We start from the raw sequence: 15,325 nt of genomic DNA on the forward strand, positions 1-15,325 counted from the left end.
TCTAAATTTTTAATGTGGTGTAATTTACCAATCTTGTCTTTATGATTACTGCTTTCACTATGCTGTTTAAGAAAGCTTTCTTATGTCAAGCTCATGAACTATTCTCAGGTGTTGTGTTTAAAATCTATTTTCATTAGCCTTTGCACTTAGGTTTATAATACACCTGATTTTTCCTTTTTATGTACTTTTTTAATTGAGAAAGAAATTGCATACAGTGAATAATGCAACTATTTTTAATTGTGATAAAATACATTTAACATAAGACTTAACATCTTAACCATTCCTAATTAGACAGTACAGTGATATTCAGTACACTGACATGATTATATAGTCGTCATCACCATCCATCCCCAGAACTGCAAAACTGAAACTCTGTGCCCCTTCAGTCCTGCCCACCCTCCCCTCACTCTAGCTCCCACCAGCCGCCACTATGCTTTCTTTCTGTGACAAGACTGCTCTAAGCACTTCACGTAAGCCAGATTATACAGAACTTATCTTTTTTCCCTGGCTCATTTCACTTAGCATAATGTCTTCAACATTCATCCTTGTTATAGCATGTTGCTACATTAATTATCTTCCTCTTTGAGGTTGAATACTACTCCATTGTACATATATACCACATTTTGCTTACTATTCATCTGCCAGTGGATGTAAGCAACTTGAGCTGCTTCCATGTTTTAACCATTGTAAGTAATGCTGCTATAAGAATGGGTGTACAAATATCTCTTTGAGACTCTGCTTTCATTTCTTTTGAGTGTATATCCCAAAGTGAATTGCTAGATCTTATGGTAATTTTTCATTTTTTGAGGAACCATTATACTTTTTCCACAGTGGCTGTACCATTTCGCACTCCCACTAACATGCATAAGTGCACTTTCTACACATCCTCACCAATACCTGTCGTTTTCTGAGCTTCTTTTGTTTTGTTTTTATAATAGCCATCCCAATGAGTGTGAGGTGGTATCTCACACTGTAGTTTTGATTCCATTCCCCTAATGATTAGTAATGTTCATCATCTTTTCATGTGCTTACTGGCCATCTGTGAATCTTCTTTGGTAAAATGTCTATTCAGGTCCTTTGCCCATTTTTGAATTGGGTTGTTAATTTTTTCTTTTTGTTGAGTTTTAGATGTTCTCTATATATTCTGGATAGTAATCCTTTATCAGATATATGATTTATAAATATTTTCTCCCATTTTATGGGTTGCCTTTTTTGCTCTTTGATAGTGACTTTTGATGCACAAAAATTTAAAATTTTCATAGTCCAATTAAAAATTTTTTCTCTTGTCCCTCTGCCTTTGTTATCATATTCAAGAAATCACCTTCAAATCCAATATAGTGAAGCTTTTGTCCTGTGTCTCTTTATAAGAGTTTTACTGTTATAGGTCTTAAATTTAGGTCCTTGATAATATGAATTAATTTTTGTATATGGTGTGAGATAAGAGTCCACCTTCATTTTTCTGCATGTGAATGTCCAGTTTTCCCAACACCATTTGTTGAAAAGACTGTACTTTTTCCATTGAATGTTCTTGGCACACTTGTCAAAAATCATTTGACCCTACATGCAAAAATTTATTGCTGGGGTCACTATTGTATTCTTTCTCTGTCTGTCCTTATACCAGTACACACTGTTTTGGTTAGTGTAGATTTGTAGTCAGTTTTGAAATCAGAAAGTATGGATCCTCTACATTTGTTCTTTTTCAAGATTTGGCTATTTGGAATCTCTTGAGATTTCATATGAATTTTAGGATGCATTTTTCTAGTTCTGAAAAAAAAAGTCTTTGGGATTTTAATAGAAATTACATTGAATCTGTAGATCACTTTGAGTAGTTTTCATATTTTAATATATTAAGTTTTCCAATCCATGAACATGAGATGTTTCCATTCATTTATTTTAAAATTTATTTCAGCAGTGTTTTATAATTTTCATTGTATGAGTCCTTCACCTCCTTTGCTAATTCCTAAGTATTTTATTCTTTTTGATGCTGCTATGAATGAAATTGTTTTTGTAATTTCCCTTTCAGATTGTTCATGTGTAGAAATGCAACTGACTTTTATGTGTTGATGTATCCTGCTACTTTGCTAAGTTCCAAAGTTCTAACAGTTTCTTGTTTTTTTGGTTTTACTTTTTTTTTTTTTTTTTTTTTTTGGTATGGGCTCTAGAGTTTTCTACACATAAAATCATATCACCTGCAGAGGTAATTTTACTTTTTCTGTCCCAGTTTGGATGCCTTTTATTTATTTTTCTTGTCTAATTGCTCTGACCAGAACTTCCAGTACCATGTTGAATTGAATAGAAGTGGTGAAAGCAAGCAACCTTTCCGTGTTTCTCATCTTAGAAGAATGCTTTTAGTCTTTCACCATTGAGTATGATGTTTCCTGTCAGTTTTTTTATATGGTTTTTATTATGTGGAGATAGTTCCCTTCTGTTTTAAGTTTGTTAAGTATTTTTTTTTTCATGAAAGAGTGTTAAATATGGTCAGATGATTTTTGTGCATCAGTCGACATGATCCTGTACTCTTTTTTTTTTTTTTTTTAATTTTTATTTATTTATGATAGTCACAGAGAGATAGAGAGAGAGGCAGAGACACAGGCAGAGGGAGAAGCAGGCTCCATGCACCGGGAGCCCGACGTGGGATTCGATCCCAGGTCTCCAGGATCGCGCCCTGGGCCAAAGGCAGGCGCCAAACCGCTGCGCCACCCAGGGATCCCGATCCTGTACTCTTATAACCCCTCCATTCTGCTGATGGGGCGTTTTACATTGATCAGTTTTCATGAATTGACCCATACTTGTATTCTACGAATAAATCCCACTTAGTCCTGGTATATAGTTCTTTGAATATATTCCTAGTATTTTTTTGAGGATTTTTGCATCAATGTTCATAAATGTTGTTAGTCTATAATTTTCTTGTATCTCTGGCTTTGGTATCAGGGTAATGCTGGCCTCATAGAATGAATTAAGAAATGGTCTTCCCTCCTCTCCATTTTTTGGGAAAAGTTTGGGAAGGATTGATATTGGTTCTTCTTTAAATGTTTGGTAGAATTCACCTGTGAAGCTAATGATCTGGGGCTCTTCTTTGTTGGGAGATGGATTATTGATTCAGTCTCCTTACTAGTTATAAGGACTGTTATAGGACTATTCAGATTTTCTATTTCTTGGTGATTTAGTCTTGATAGGTTTTGTGATTTTAGAAATTTATCCATTTCATCTGGGTTATCCAATTTGTTGGTGTACAGTCATTCTTAGTACTCTTATAATTCTTTTTATTTTTGTAGAATAATGTCCCCAATTTCATTTCTGATTTTAATAATTTGAGTTTTCTCTTTTTAATTATCTACTGAAAATTTGTCAATTTTTAAAATCCTTTTGAAGAACTAACTTTTGGTCTCATTGATTTTCTCCATTGTTTCCCTATTTATTTCATTTATCTCTGCTCTGATGTTTCTTATCTTCTTCCTTTTGCTACTTTTTAAAAAAATATTTATTTATGATAGTCACAGAGAGAGAGAGAGAGAGGCAGAGACACAGACAGAGGGAGAAGCAGGCTCCATGCACCGGGAGCCCGACGTGGGATTCGATCCCGGGTCTCCAGGATCACGCCCTGGGCCAAAGGCAGGCGCCAAACTGCTGCGCCACCCAGGGATCCCTGCTACTTTTGAGTTTAGTCTGTTCTTTTTTTTAGTTCCTTAAGTTGTAAAGTTAAGTTATTGATTTCAGATTTCTTGTTTCTTAATATCTATAATATTTATAGCATTTATAGCTATAAATTTCCCCTTTATTACTGATTTACTGCATTCCATAAGTTTTAGTATATTGTATTTTCATTTTCATTAATCTCTAAGTAATTTCTAAACTCTCTTTGATCTTTTGGTTGTTTAAAAATAATTTTAGTTTCCAGTTTTGTGAATTTTCCAGTTTTCCTTTTGTTATTGATTTCTAACTTCATCCTGTTGTAGTCAAAGAAGATGCTTTGTAGTCAGGGAAGATGCTTTCAAAAAATAACTATTTTTTGAAGTCTCTTGAGTCTTAATTTGTGGCCTAACATATGGTCTGTCCTGGAAAATGTCTCATGTGCACGTGAGGAATCTGTGTGTGGTAGTTGCTGGGTGGTGCTCTGTGTGTCTGTTGGATCTGGTTGGTTTACTGTACTGCTTAAGTCCTCTGTTTCCTTATTTTCTGTATGGTGGTTCTACCTGTTATTGTGAGTGGAGTAATCAAGTCTCCTAACGACTATTGTAGAATTGTCTATTTCTCTCTTTAATTCTGACAGTTGTTTCTTGATATATTTTGATGGTCTGTCATTGGGTGTGTAAATGTTTATAATTGTTTTATCTTCTTGCTGTATTGAATACATGTCATCCTTTGTCTCTTGTAACCATTTTTTATTTAAAGTCTATTTTTTTCTGATATTAATATAGCCACCCCTGATCTATTTGTGTTACTATTTGTGTGTCTCTTTCTATCCTTGTACTTTCAACGTGTCTGTATCTTTGAATTTAAAGTTTGTCTCTTATGGACAGCATGTAGTTGGATCATGTGTTTTTATCTATTCTTCCAGTCTCTGTCTTTTGATTGGAGAGTTTAACCCATTTACATGTAAGTAATTACTGATTAGAAGGGAATTACTTCTGTCATTAAACTGTTTTATATATGTATTATAGATTTTTTAAATTTATTATTTATGATAGTCACACACACAGAGAGAGAGAGAGAGAGAGAGAGAGAGGCAGAGACATAGGCAGAGGGAGAAGCAGGCTCCATGCACCGGGAGCCCAACGTGGGATTTGATCCCAGGTCTCCAGGATCGTGCCCTGGGCCAAAGGCAGGCGCCAAACTGCTGCGCCACCCAGGGATCCCTGTATTATAGATTTTTTTGTCTGTCATTTCCTACATTACTGTCTTCTTTGTGTTTAGTTGATTTTTTGGTAGCGAATCATTTAAATTCCTTTCTCATTTTCTTTTGTGTATATTCTCTAGCTATTTTCTTTGTGGTTACCATGGGAATGACATTTAACATCCTAACATTATAGCACTCTAATTTGAGTTTATAACAGCTTAACTTGAATAACACACGAAAACACTGTTCCTTTACAGCTCTGTCCCCACCCCTTTCAGTTGTTGTTGCCACAAAATTATATCTTTATACATGTGTGCCCCAAACATAAGCTGAAAAAATTTTAAAGTGCATTAGTCTCTTAAATTATATAGGAAACGAGATTTGGAGTTACAAACTGAAGTTACAGTAATATTAGCTTTTATACTCATAATTTTTGAAGGATGGAGAAAACAAAAAGTACAGTGGTAAATTGTTACTATATTACTAATTTATATAACTGCCTATATATTCACCTTTTTTGAGCTCCTTATTTCTCCATATTGCTTTGAGTTACTACCTAGTGTCCTTTCATTTCACTCTGGAGAAACTTGAGCATTTCTTCCAGGGCAGGTTAGTGATCACATCTCCCTCAGTTTTTCTTTACCTGAGAATGTCTCAATCTCTCCCTTGCCCTTGAAGGACAGTTTTGCCAGATGCAGGATGCTTGGTTGACAGTTTTTTCCTTTTAGTACTTTGAAAATATTGGCCCTCTGAAGTTTCTAATGAGATATCTGCTTACTGACCCTACTGAGGATCCCTTATATATGATGACACTTCTCTCTTGCTAATTTCAAGATTATCTGTTCATCTTCGTCTTTTGAAACTTTGATTATAATGTGCCTTTGGTGTTGATCTCTTTTACTTCCTCTTACTTGAAGTTCATGGAGCTTCTTGGATGTTTATATTCATGTATTTCATCAAATTTGAGAAGTTTTCAGCCATTATTTCTTCAAATATTTTTGCTGCCCCTTGCTCTCTCTCCCTATGGGACACCCACAATACATATGCTCGTCTGTTTGGTGGTGTCCCACAGGTCCCTTAGGCTCTATTCATTTTTCTTTAATTTGTTTTCCATCTGTTCCTCAGCCTCTGTAAGGCCCATTGTCCTATCTTCAGATTCACTGATTCTTTCTTCTGCCTGCTCAAATCTGCAATTAAATCCCCCTCATTTGCTCACACATTGTTTTCTTGACTTTTGTCACATCCTCCTTCAGTTCTTGGAGCATCTTTAAAATAGTTGTTTTAACATCTTTGTCTAAATATCAGAAAGGGAAACAGAACATAAAGACTCCTAACTCTGGGAAACGAACTAGGGGTGGTGGAAGGGGAGGAGGGGGGTGGGTGGGGGTGAATGGGTGACAGGCACTGAGGGGGGCACTTGACGGGATGAGCACTGGGTTTTATTCTGTATGTTGGTAAATTGAACACCAATAAAAAATAAATTTATTATAAAAAAAAACATATTTGTCTGGTAGATCTGCCATTAGGTCTTTTCCAGGAACAATTTCTGTTGATGGGTTTTTTCCCCCTCTGAATGGGATGCTTTTCTTCATATGCCTTGAAATTTTTCATTGAACACTGGACATTTGAATCTGATAATGTGGTAGCTCTGGAAATCATATTCTCCCCCTATCACAGGGTTTGCTGTTTTGTGTGAGTTGTTTTGTTTTGCTTTTTGGTTGCTATAGGCTATCTGCTATGTGGTGCCAAAGATTAGCCTGAGGGGTAAGCTTCAGATCTTCTCATATTTTTTTCCAAGATTTTTCTTGGACATACACAGTCTGTTTCTAATATTTCTTACATAAGCAATAGTTGTCTAACAACCTTGTCTTTAATTTCTGGCTCCCCAAAAGAGGAAAAGTGAAAGATGAAGGGGGATGTAAAAGGGTGCTGGCCCTTTAAATCCCTGGAAGTTGTTCAGCTAGCAGGAGAGGGTCTTACCACAATGTGGGGAGGGGCCACAACAATGGCTGCCTGCCTATTTGTCTGCACCTGTGTTATTAGAATCAATAATCAGAGCCCAGATCCCCTCCTATTTGGAGGACTTTTTGCCCACCCTGGCTCCTGCATACTATTCCAGAAACAAGTGGATGATTGTCTGCCGTGTGGCTGGGAGTGGAAGATGGGGATTGGTGGCTGCTATTGTGCTAAGAGCTGAAATTGTTCAAAAATAGTTTGCAATTTACCTTCCAAGCCTGAAAGGCCCAAACCTTCAATAGACTCCTAAGTCCAAAATTATTGTTGCATCAGTGTCTGCCCCTGCAAATCAGTGTCTGCCCCTGCAACTGTCATCCAGGTCAAGAGGCAGTTTCTCATTTACAGGTGCTTCCTACTCTGCATCTTCCCAGAATCTCCTTGGTGTAAATTGCAAGCGTACAGCTTGATATATTTTTACATATGTACACAAACACATGACTCCACCCAGAACAGATCTAGATATTTCCAGAACCCAGAAGGCTCCTCCTTTCTGCCTCTCCTAGTCTATTACCCCCAGGGAGAGCCATTAATCTGACTCTGTTCAGTGATTTCGAACTTCATATAAATGGAACCATGCAGTGTGGGTTCTTTGGTTCTGGCTTTTTTTTTTTTTTTTTTTGCTATGGGATTCACTTTTTTGTTAATTTAGCAGATGTGGGTTCCAATAAAACTTGTAGTATCACACCCATTTAAGAACATGTCTTAGCTTTTTTATATCCTTTCCCATTGGTAGGCACTATGATCACAGTGGCTGTGAATATTCATATGCATTAACTGTGCTCCTGTCTCTTGGTTTTACATCTAGAAGTGGAATTGCTGGATAACCGGGTATGTGTAGGTGGTAGAAGGTACTTCCAAAGACCTCTTGAAATTGGTCGTGACCTTTGCTACATCCTCACCAATACTGCCTGCCAGTATTTCTCACTTTAGCTATTCTCCTGGGTCTGTCATTGTATATCTTTGTGGATTTAGTTTAGTTTGCATTTCCCTGAGGATTAGTCATATTAAGGACCTTTCCATATGCTTGATGGTATTTTGGATGTACTCTTTTGTGATCCAATTTTGCAAAGACTTCACCCATTTTAAAATTTATGTTAACTGACCTTTTCATATTGATTTGTAGGAGTTCTTTATATATTCTGTATGTGAGTCCTTTGTAATAAATTCCTTATCTGAATCTTTTGTAATATATTGAAAATTCTTTCTCCCAGTCCATAGTTTGGCAAATAATATAGTCTATGGGCCAAATCCATCCTATGGCCTATTTTATAAGTCCTACAAGTTAAGAGCAGTTGTTATAATTTTCAAAAGACAAACACATAAACAAAGATAAAGAAGAATATGTGACAGAGGCCATATGTGGCTCATAGAACCTAAAATACTTTCTAGCCCAGTCTGTGTCTATGGCTTGTCTTTACAATATCTTAATAGTGATATTTTGGGTAACAGAATTTCTTTATTTTAATGAAGTCCAGTGAACCTTTTTTTTAAAATGTTTAAGGATTTTTATGTGCTAATATCTTTTGTCTGCCTTCTGGTCAAGATATTCTATGTTTTCTTCTATAAGCTGTATTATTTTAAGTCTACCTTCCATTTCATGTTAATTTTTCCATATGGTATTAGGTATGGTTAAGATTTTTTTCCCAGGTTGATTGCTATTTATTTCAGTATCATTTATTAAAAGTACCATCATTTCCCTGCTGAATTACAGTAACATATGCGTAGCAAGTCAGACTGCTGCTGTCAGAAGTTCAGAGAAAAACAAGTAAAACCAGTGGAGCACTGAAGTAGTGATTAGCAAAAGTTTATTGTGCACACACCAAAATGACAGTTTACAAACCAGGATACTCAAATCAAGACATGGAACAAGGCTCGAAGGTATATTATCATAAAGCAGCTTGTGTGGTGTGGAGGCAGGATCTGGTTATTCTTCACAGCAATGAACTACAACATTAGAATTGGGGGGGGGGGGCACAATTTGAGATTCACTTATGATTTTCAGAGGTACAAGCAAGAAGTGACCCAGGTCAAGTTAGCCTTGCTTATCTTGCCAAATAGACTAGATGAAGCTTTGCTTGTAGGACTACATTGGTTTCATCTGCTCTGGGAATTTTCAAGGCTGGTCTCCATGTGTGTTTGATTGTAACACCATGCAATGTGGATCTTTTTCTGGACTGTGTTCTATTTCATGTTTTTTTTTTTTTGTCTATCCTGTGCTTATCCCCTGCCTTAGTTATGATAGCTTTGTAATACGTCCTGATGCCCTGTGGTATGTCTTCCATCTTTGTGTTTCTTCTATATGGTATTTGTTCTTAGGCTCTTTGCACTGCCATAAAAATTCTTTGATCTACTTTTTTTAAAACCCTGCTGGTATTTTGATTGTATTTTTATGTATATGACAAAGGACTCATATGCAGACTATAACAGAGAAATCCTATCAATAAGAAAACACCAGTTAACATATTTTTTTTTTAAAGAATTTATTTATATATTCATGAGAATACACAGAGAGGAGAGAGAGAGAGGCAGAGACACAGGCAGAGGGAGAAGCAGATTCCATGCAGGGAGCCCGACACAGGACTCGGTCTCCAGGATCACGCCCTGGGCTGTAGGCGGCGCTAAACCTCTGAGCCACCGGGGCTGCCCTGGTTAACATAATTTTTAAACGGGCTACAATTTGAAATGAATCTATTGAAAGATGTACACACCCCTAGTCATGGGGCCACACCCCTAGCACCAGCACCTAGCTGAGTCCTACCCAAGTTGCTGATCCACACAAGTGGGGACAAAGCAGCGTTTGCTTTGGTCTGCTTTGTTGCATGACAGCAGGTAACTGATATACACTGGCCCAGCTTCCTCTCAGTCCCTGCTTTGTGGCATGATGTCGTGGTATGATGGGGCATCCAGCCTGGCTGCAGGGCCCAGAGCCCAGCTGGGCTTAGGCCTCAGTTCTGCCTGCTGCTTTGTAGTTTGTATCTTTTCCTCCTCTGAAGAGCTGTTTCTGTCTTACTGTGTTTCTTTTAAGAAATTGTCTTTTTTGGGGGGACGCCTGGGTGGCTCAGTGGTTCAGCATCTGCCTTTGGCTCAGGGCGTGATTCTGGAGTCCCAGGATTGAGTCCTACATTAGGTTCCCTGCATGGAACCTGCCTCTCCCTCTGCCTGTGTCTCTGCTTCTCTCTCTGTGTCTCTCATGAATAAATAAAATCTTTAGAAAAAAAGAAATTGTCTTTTTGCTTTGCTCTTTTTGTATTTATCCATTTCTTCTTATGCCTAAACACAGGGAGTACATTAATGTGCAAGTTTACTGTACCGTTTCAACTGGAAGCTCCAAAAGTTTGTCACCAGAGTTTCTGTTCCTGAGGTATGGCTTACGCCTGAAGGGGTCCATTGTCTGTCCTTTGATGCTGTGTTCCTTGGCTTTCTTTTTCTCATTTATTTCTTTGACTGTGGAGTTTGGGCATACTTTAACTGATACTTTGCCTAGATACTCTTTACTTGTATCATACTTGTCATGCTCCTAACTTCTCTAGACCCTCTTTGTTACGTCTTTCAGAATTTCAGCCTCAAGGCCATTCTCATCTGATGAAGAATAGAATGCAGGTGATTTTTCAGCAGGGTTGCTTGGTTTGTCTCTGCTCTCTGTTTTCTTTTATAATTACTTTTTAAAAGTCCTGGCTGCCTTCTCCTTTTCTTCTGACGGAAGTGGCAAAGGGGTGAGGGATTGGTATATTCGGCATGCTCTTCTCTTTTCTGCTCCATTCTGTGTCAGACATTTCATGGGACATGGTTAGATTCTTTTTACTTGGACCACCCAGACCTTCCACCCTTGAAGCCAGGCTGTATCCCATGAGGTTGGGTGTGGTTGTTCAGAGCATTGTCCCTGGTGTCCCCTGTGGCTGCTCTCTCTGCTGGGTGGGAGGGAACTATGGGGTCGTCACTATGGTTACCATGAGGTTTGGTCCTGCCTCTTTTACCTTGGGATACTTTGGATGTTTTGAAGTTTATGATATGATTCTAGGTCCCTTTTCTAGTAGTAATATTCCTGGAGAATTCATTCTTTCCTTTATTTCGATGTGTTATTTCCTATTTTGCTTCTTTTACTTTGCTTCCTGAGGTTTGGGAGAGAATGATTCTATGAGCCTGAGTTTTCCATTGAGTCAAAATATGTACTTTTAATTTCCATTTTGATAAATTGTAGGCTGTTTTTTAATCCTTATAAGAGCTTTTGTTGGGAATTGTTTGATGAGCAAATTAAATAATCTTACATTGTGAAATCCTTTAGTGAGATTTCGTGTCACACTCACAGTCTCGTCTCAAGGAATTGGAGCAAGAAGCTCATTTTGTTGCAGGAGAGCAGTTTCTTATAACAAGTAATAATCAGCTTCAAGAGGTAAGGCTAAATTTTGTTTTGTTTTGTTTTATAAAATATACTTCTTAGGAATTAAAGAGAGATCTATTCTGAATTTATAAATAGTATTTTATGTTGATTTTCTGGAAAGTATTAAGTTGTCTATTTTCTCACAATGAGATCTATCCCTTCAAAGCCTGAGCACTGGGTGTTATTCTGTATGTTGGTAAATTGAACACCAATAAAAAATAAATTTATTATAAAAAAAAGAATAATCCAAGGAAAGTATGAAATCAGAATCTGTGTGCTTGTAGCATCTGATTGGGTGGGCTGCTATGGCTGGGGTAGTGGTGTTCAAGGTTTCTCTCAAATCTGAGATCGCTCAAGTGACACTGCTTTTGTTGAAGATCCTCTTCGGCAAGCTAAAGCTGCACCTGATGAGTCCCATGGAGACTCTTCCCAGAATGGGGCTGCAGAGACTCCCGTCCACATCAGAAGCTGTGGTAAGTTCAAAAATTGTCCCTTTCTTTTTGAGACAGTAGCATGTCTATACCACATGTGAGTCACCTGCAGACCTGCCTGTGCCCCCTGCAGTGGGCTGTGTGGCAGTGACTCCTACAAGGTGCTCCTGGCAAGGCTACCCTCCTGGTATGAACCACAGAGAAAGATGCAGGCATTAGTTTTCCAGAAGCAATCCATTGACTTCATTTTCTGCCAAGGACAATGAGGTGGAATTTTGTTCTGAAAACAAATTGTTGACAATCCAGTCACAGCCTCTTTATTTCACGACTCTGTTAGAAACTAGAAATGGGGAAGGTCATCAGTCTTCTCCTTTCCTAGGTTTATTTTAGAAAGTTTAAGCTACCTTTCCCCTAAGAGGAGCTTGTGTTTTAAAGGACAGGGAGGAGTGAGAGTCTGCTCTATCAGAATGGCAGAGTATAGGGATGCCTGGGTGGCTCAGTGGATTGAATGTCTGCCTCTTGATTTTGGCCCCGGGGTTGTAGCCTCAGGGTCATGGGATTGAGTTCTGAGTCACACTTTGTGCTCAAGGCAGGGGAAGTCTACTTGGGATTCTTTGCGTCTCCCTCTTCTGTTTGCTGTCTAAAATAAATGAATAAATCTTTAAAACATACATATTTAAAAACAGAATGACAGAGTATAAATAGATGTTTAGAATCCATAAGATTCATGAAAGCATGCAGAGTGGGGATCAGTAAGTAAGTGGACTTTGGGGCCCCCAGCATGGGTTCTCGGGGTTGTGTCCTGCACTGGACTTAGCAGCAGCTTCCCTCCCTCCCTGCACATGTGGCCAACAGCACCACATGCTCTGCTCATCTTGGCCTTGCCAGAGTCCCCTGCCTTCTGACTACCCTCATGTGCAGCCCTCAGTGGGCTCAGGTGGTAGTTCTTGAGTGAATCAGGGACACATATAGAGTGATGTGTCAGGAAGCGGGTTTGAATCTGCCCCTTCCCCACCTCAGTGGACGTCCGTCATCCTCCTGAGTCCTTGGGAACCCACAGTGAGTGGAGTTAGGGCAGTGGAGTCAGCTAGCACAACTACCTGCACACCTTGAGCATGTACTTGACTATTCTGTGCCTGAGTTTCCTGATCTATAAAAGAAGGATAATAACAGTCCTTTCCTTATAGCAATCTTGTGAGTATTTAACAAGTGTATATGTGTGCCTGTGTGTAAAACAGTGTTTGGGACCATGCCTGACATATGAGCTCTCAAAAACCAACAAGTACTTGCTGTGATTATTAGCTAGCTACTTCCTCCAGAAACCTACAAGTTGTGTTGGATTTTCTTCCACCCTTACCCTGCAGCCAGCCTTACAGTCTCTACCTGCAAATATAGGTCTTGAGTGTGCCTGTTCCCTCCCTCCTCACTGTCACCAGCTCAGTCACCTCCCACTCACAGTCCTGCAAAGCCCCCTAAGCAGTGTCCCAGCTGCTCTTACCTTGCTGGTTATGCATCACATCCAGGCAGAGTGATCTTTTACACCATTAGAAACATCATGTCATTCACCTGACATACGTTCCAGGGGCTTCCTGTGACACTTAGATTAGTGTGTCCCCAGGTCCCACGTCTGGCCCTGTCCCTTCTTCAGCTCCCCTCACACCCAGTGTCCCGTGAGCACACTTGCTCTTCACAGGTTCTGCACGAGCTCTTTCCTGGTCTGGACACTCTTCTGGAGTTTGCGCAGTGGCTTCTGATTGTTGGCTTAAGTATTGCTTTCAGACAGACCTCCCCTGGTCACAGAAACAAGAGTAATGCCTCCAGGCATTTGTTTCCTGCACCTGAAGTTACCTTAGTTACTGGCTTGCTTATTGCTCTAGGATGTAAACTGTGCAGATCAAAGCTTTCGTTTGACTTGTTCAGTACAACTTCAGAGCCAAACGGCCAGAACTAGCACCTGATGGGGCTGAGCCAAATGTCTCTCTGTTCACTGAGATCTGGGGCAGCAGGGAGCAGGACCCATCCTCCCAGAGAAACCGGCATGGATTTGACACCTGCATGGAAGAGAGGGCCACCATGCCCGATAGCCGGAGCAGCAGCGGAACCTGGTAAAACCACATACTCCCCTCAGGTGGCCCTGAGCAGAGGGTCTCTGGCCAACTTATTCTTTGTCCCAGCACCAGCTGGCAGTGTTGCCCTTCCCTCTGCTGCTCCTTCGCTCTTCCAGACAACCAACAACTACAGAAGGAAACCTAACTCTTTTGGTGTCAATGTGCTTTCTTATAGACAGAATTATCACAACGGCCTTCATTATTTTTCACAGAGATGATTGATGTAAATCATATTAACCTCTCCTTTTAACTGATCAAATCATACTATTTTGTGCATTTAAAAAAGATGAACTTTTACTAGGGAACACATGTACATGGATCTAAATTCAAAATTAAGACTGCTGTCTTTCCTTAACCCTTCCTGTTCCATGGGGGAGGGATGTGGACTTCAGTAAAATGGGAAGCCAGGGACAGTTCAAGTGAGGGCGCAACTATGATCTTAGATATGGTTTTATCAGGCTTTTATTTTGATTAGATTTTATATTTTATTTCACAGCAATATTGAGTGGAAAGTACAAAGAAGTATCATATCCTGCCTTCCTCCCACCTACAACACCCTCTCTCACGCTGTCTCCCTTACTATCAGGATCCCCACCAGTGGGACCAGTGGGACCATTGGTTACACTTGATGAACCTCCACTGACATGTCATCATCACCCAAAGTCCATAGTTCACCTCAGGAGTCAATGCTTCTATTGCATTCTCTAGGTTTAGGTAAATATGTAAGGACAGGTGCCCACCCTTATGGTATCACACAGAGTAGTTCACAGCCATAAACACTCTCATGCTCCACCCACACCCCCTCTCCGCCCTCCCCTGCCCCGATATTTTCACTGTCCCCATAGCTTCACCTTTTCCAGAATGTCCTGTAGGTGGAATCCTACAGCATGCAGCCTTTTCAGATTGGCTTCTTTCCCCTTCATAATGTGCATTTAAATTTCCTCCATATCTTTTCCTGACTTGATAGCTTGTTTCTTTTTTTTTTTTTTTTAAGATTTTATTTATTTATTCATGAGAGACACAGAGAGAGGCAGAGACATAGGCAGAGGGAAAAGCATGCTCCCTGTGGGCAGCCCAATGCGAGACTCAATCCCAAGACCCCAGGATCACAACCTGAGCCAGAGGCAGACGCTGAACCACTGAGCCACTCAGATGCCCCATATATCTTGTTTCTTTTTAATGATGAATAATAGTCCATTGTCTGAATGGACCACAGTTTATTACTCATTCACCTTCTGAAGGACATCTTGGTTGCTTCTAAGTTTTGGCAGTGAGGAAGAAAGCTGCTATAAACATCTGTGTGTAGGTTTTGTGTGGACATAAGTTTTCAGCTCCTCTGCTTGAATACCACGGAGCATGATTGCTGGATCGTATGGTGAGAGTATATTGAGTTTTGCAAGGAATTGACAAACTATCCCCAAAGTGGCTGTACCATTCTGCATTCCTGCCATCCGTGAGCAGGAGCTCCTGTGGCTCTGCATCCTTGCCATTGCATGGTGTGGTCAGTGGATCCTGCCCATCCTAACAGATATTTGCTATGTCCTAAAAAGTCCAC

At 39.6% G+C, this 15,325-nt stretch overlaps 1 protein-coding gene across 1 annotated transcript in view; it reads left to right on the forward strand.

Annotated features, from left to right (window-relative positions):
- The window catches only part of POLN (DNA polymerase nu), a 158,130-nt gene that overhangs the window by 46,848 nt on the left and 95,957 nt on the right, over positions 1 to 15,325 (forward strand). The window contains exons 12-13 of the mRNA XM_025998872.2: positions 11,160 to 11,243; positions 11,609 to 11,704. Of these exons, the coding sequence (XP_025854657.2) occupies positions 11,160 to 11,243; positions 11,609 to 11,704 (180 nt within the window). The remainder of the gene's footprint in view (positions 1 to 11,159; positions 11,244 to 11,608; positions 11,705 to 15,325) is intronic.

The sequence above is a fragment of the Vulpes vulpes genome, chromosome 14 (assembly GCF_048418805.1).
Source record: "Vulpes vulpes isolate BD-2025 chromosome 14, VulVul3, whole genome shotgun sequence".
Taxonomy (NCBI): Eukaryota; Metazoa; Chordata; class Mammalia; order Carnivora; family Canidae; genus Vulpes; species Vulpes vulpes.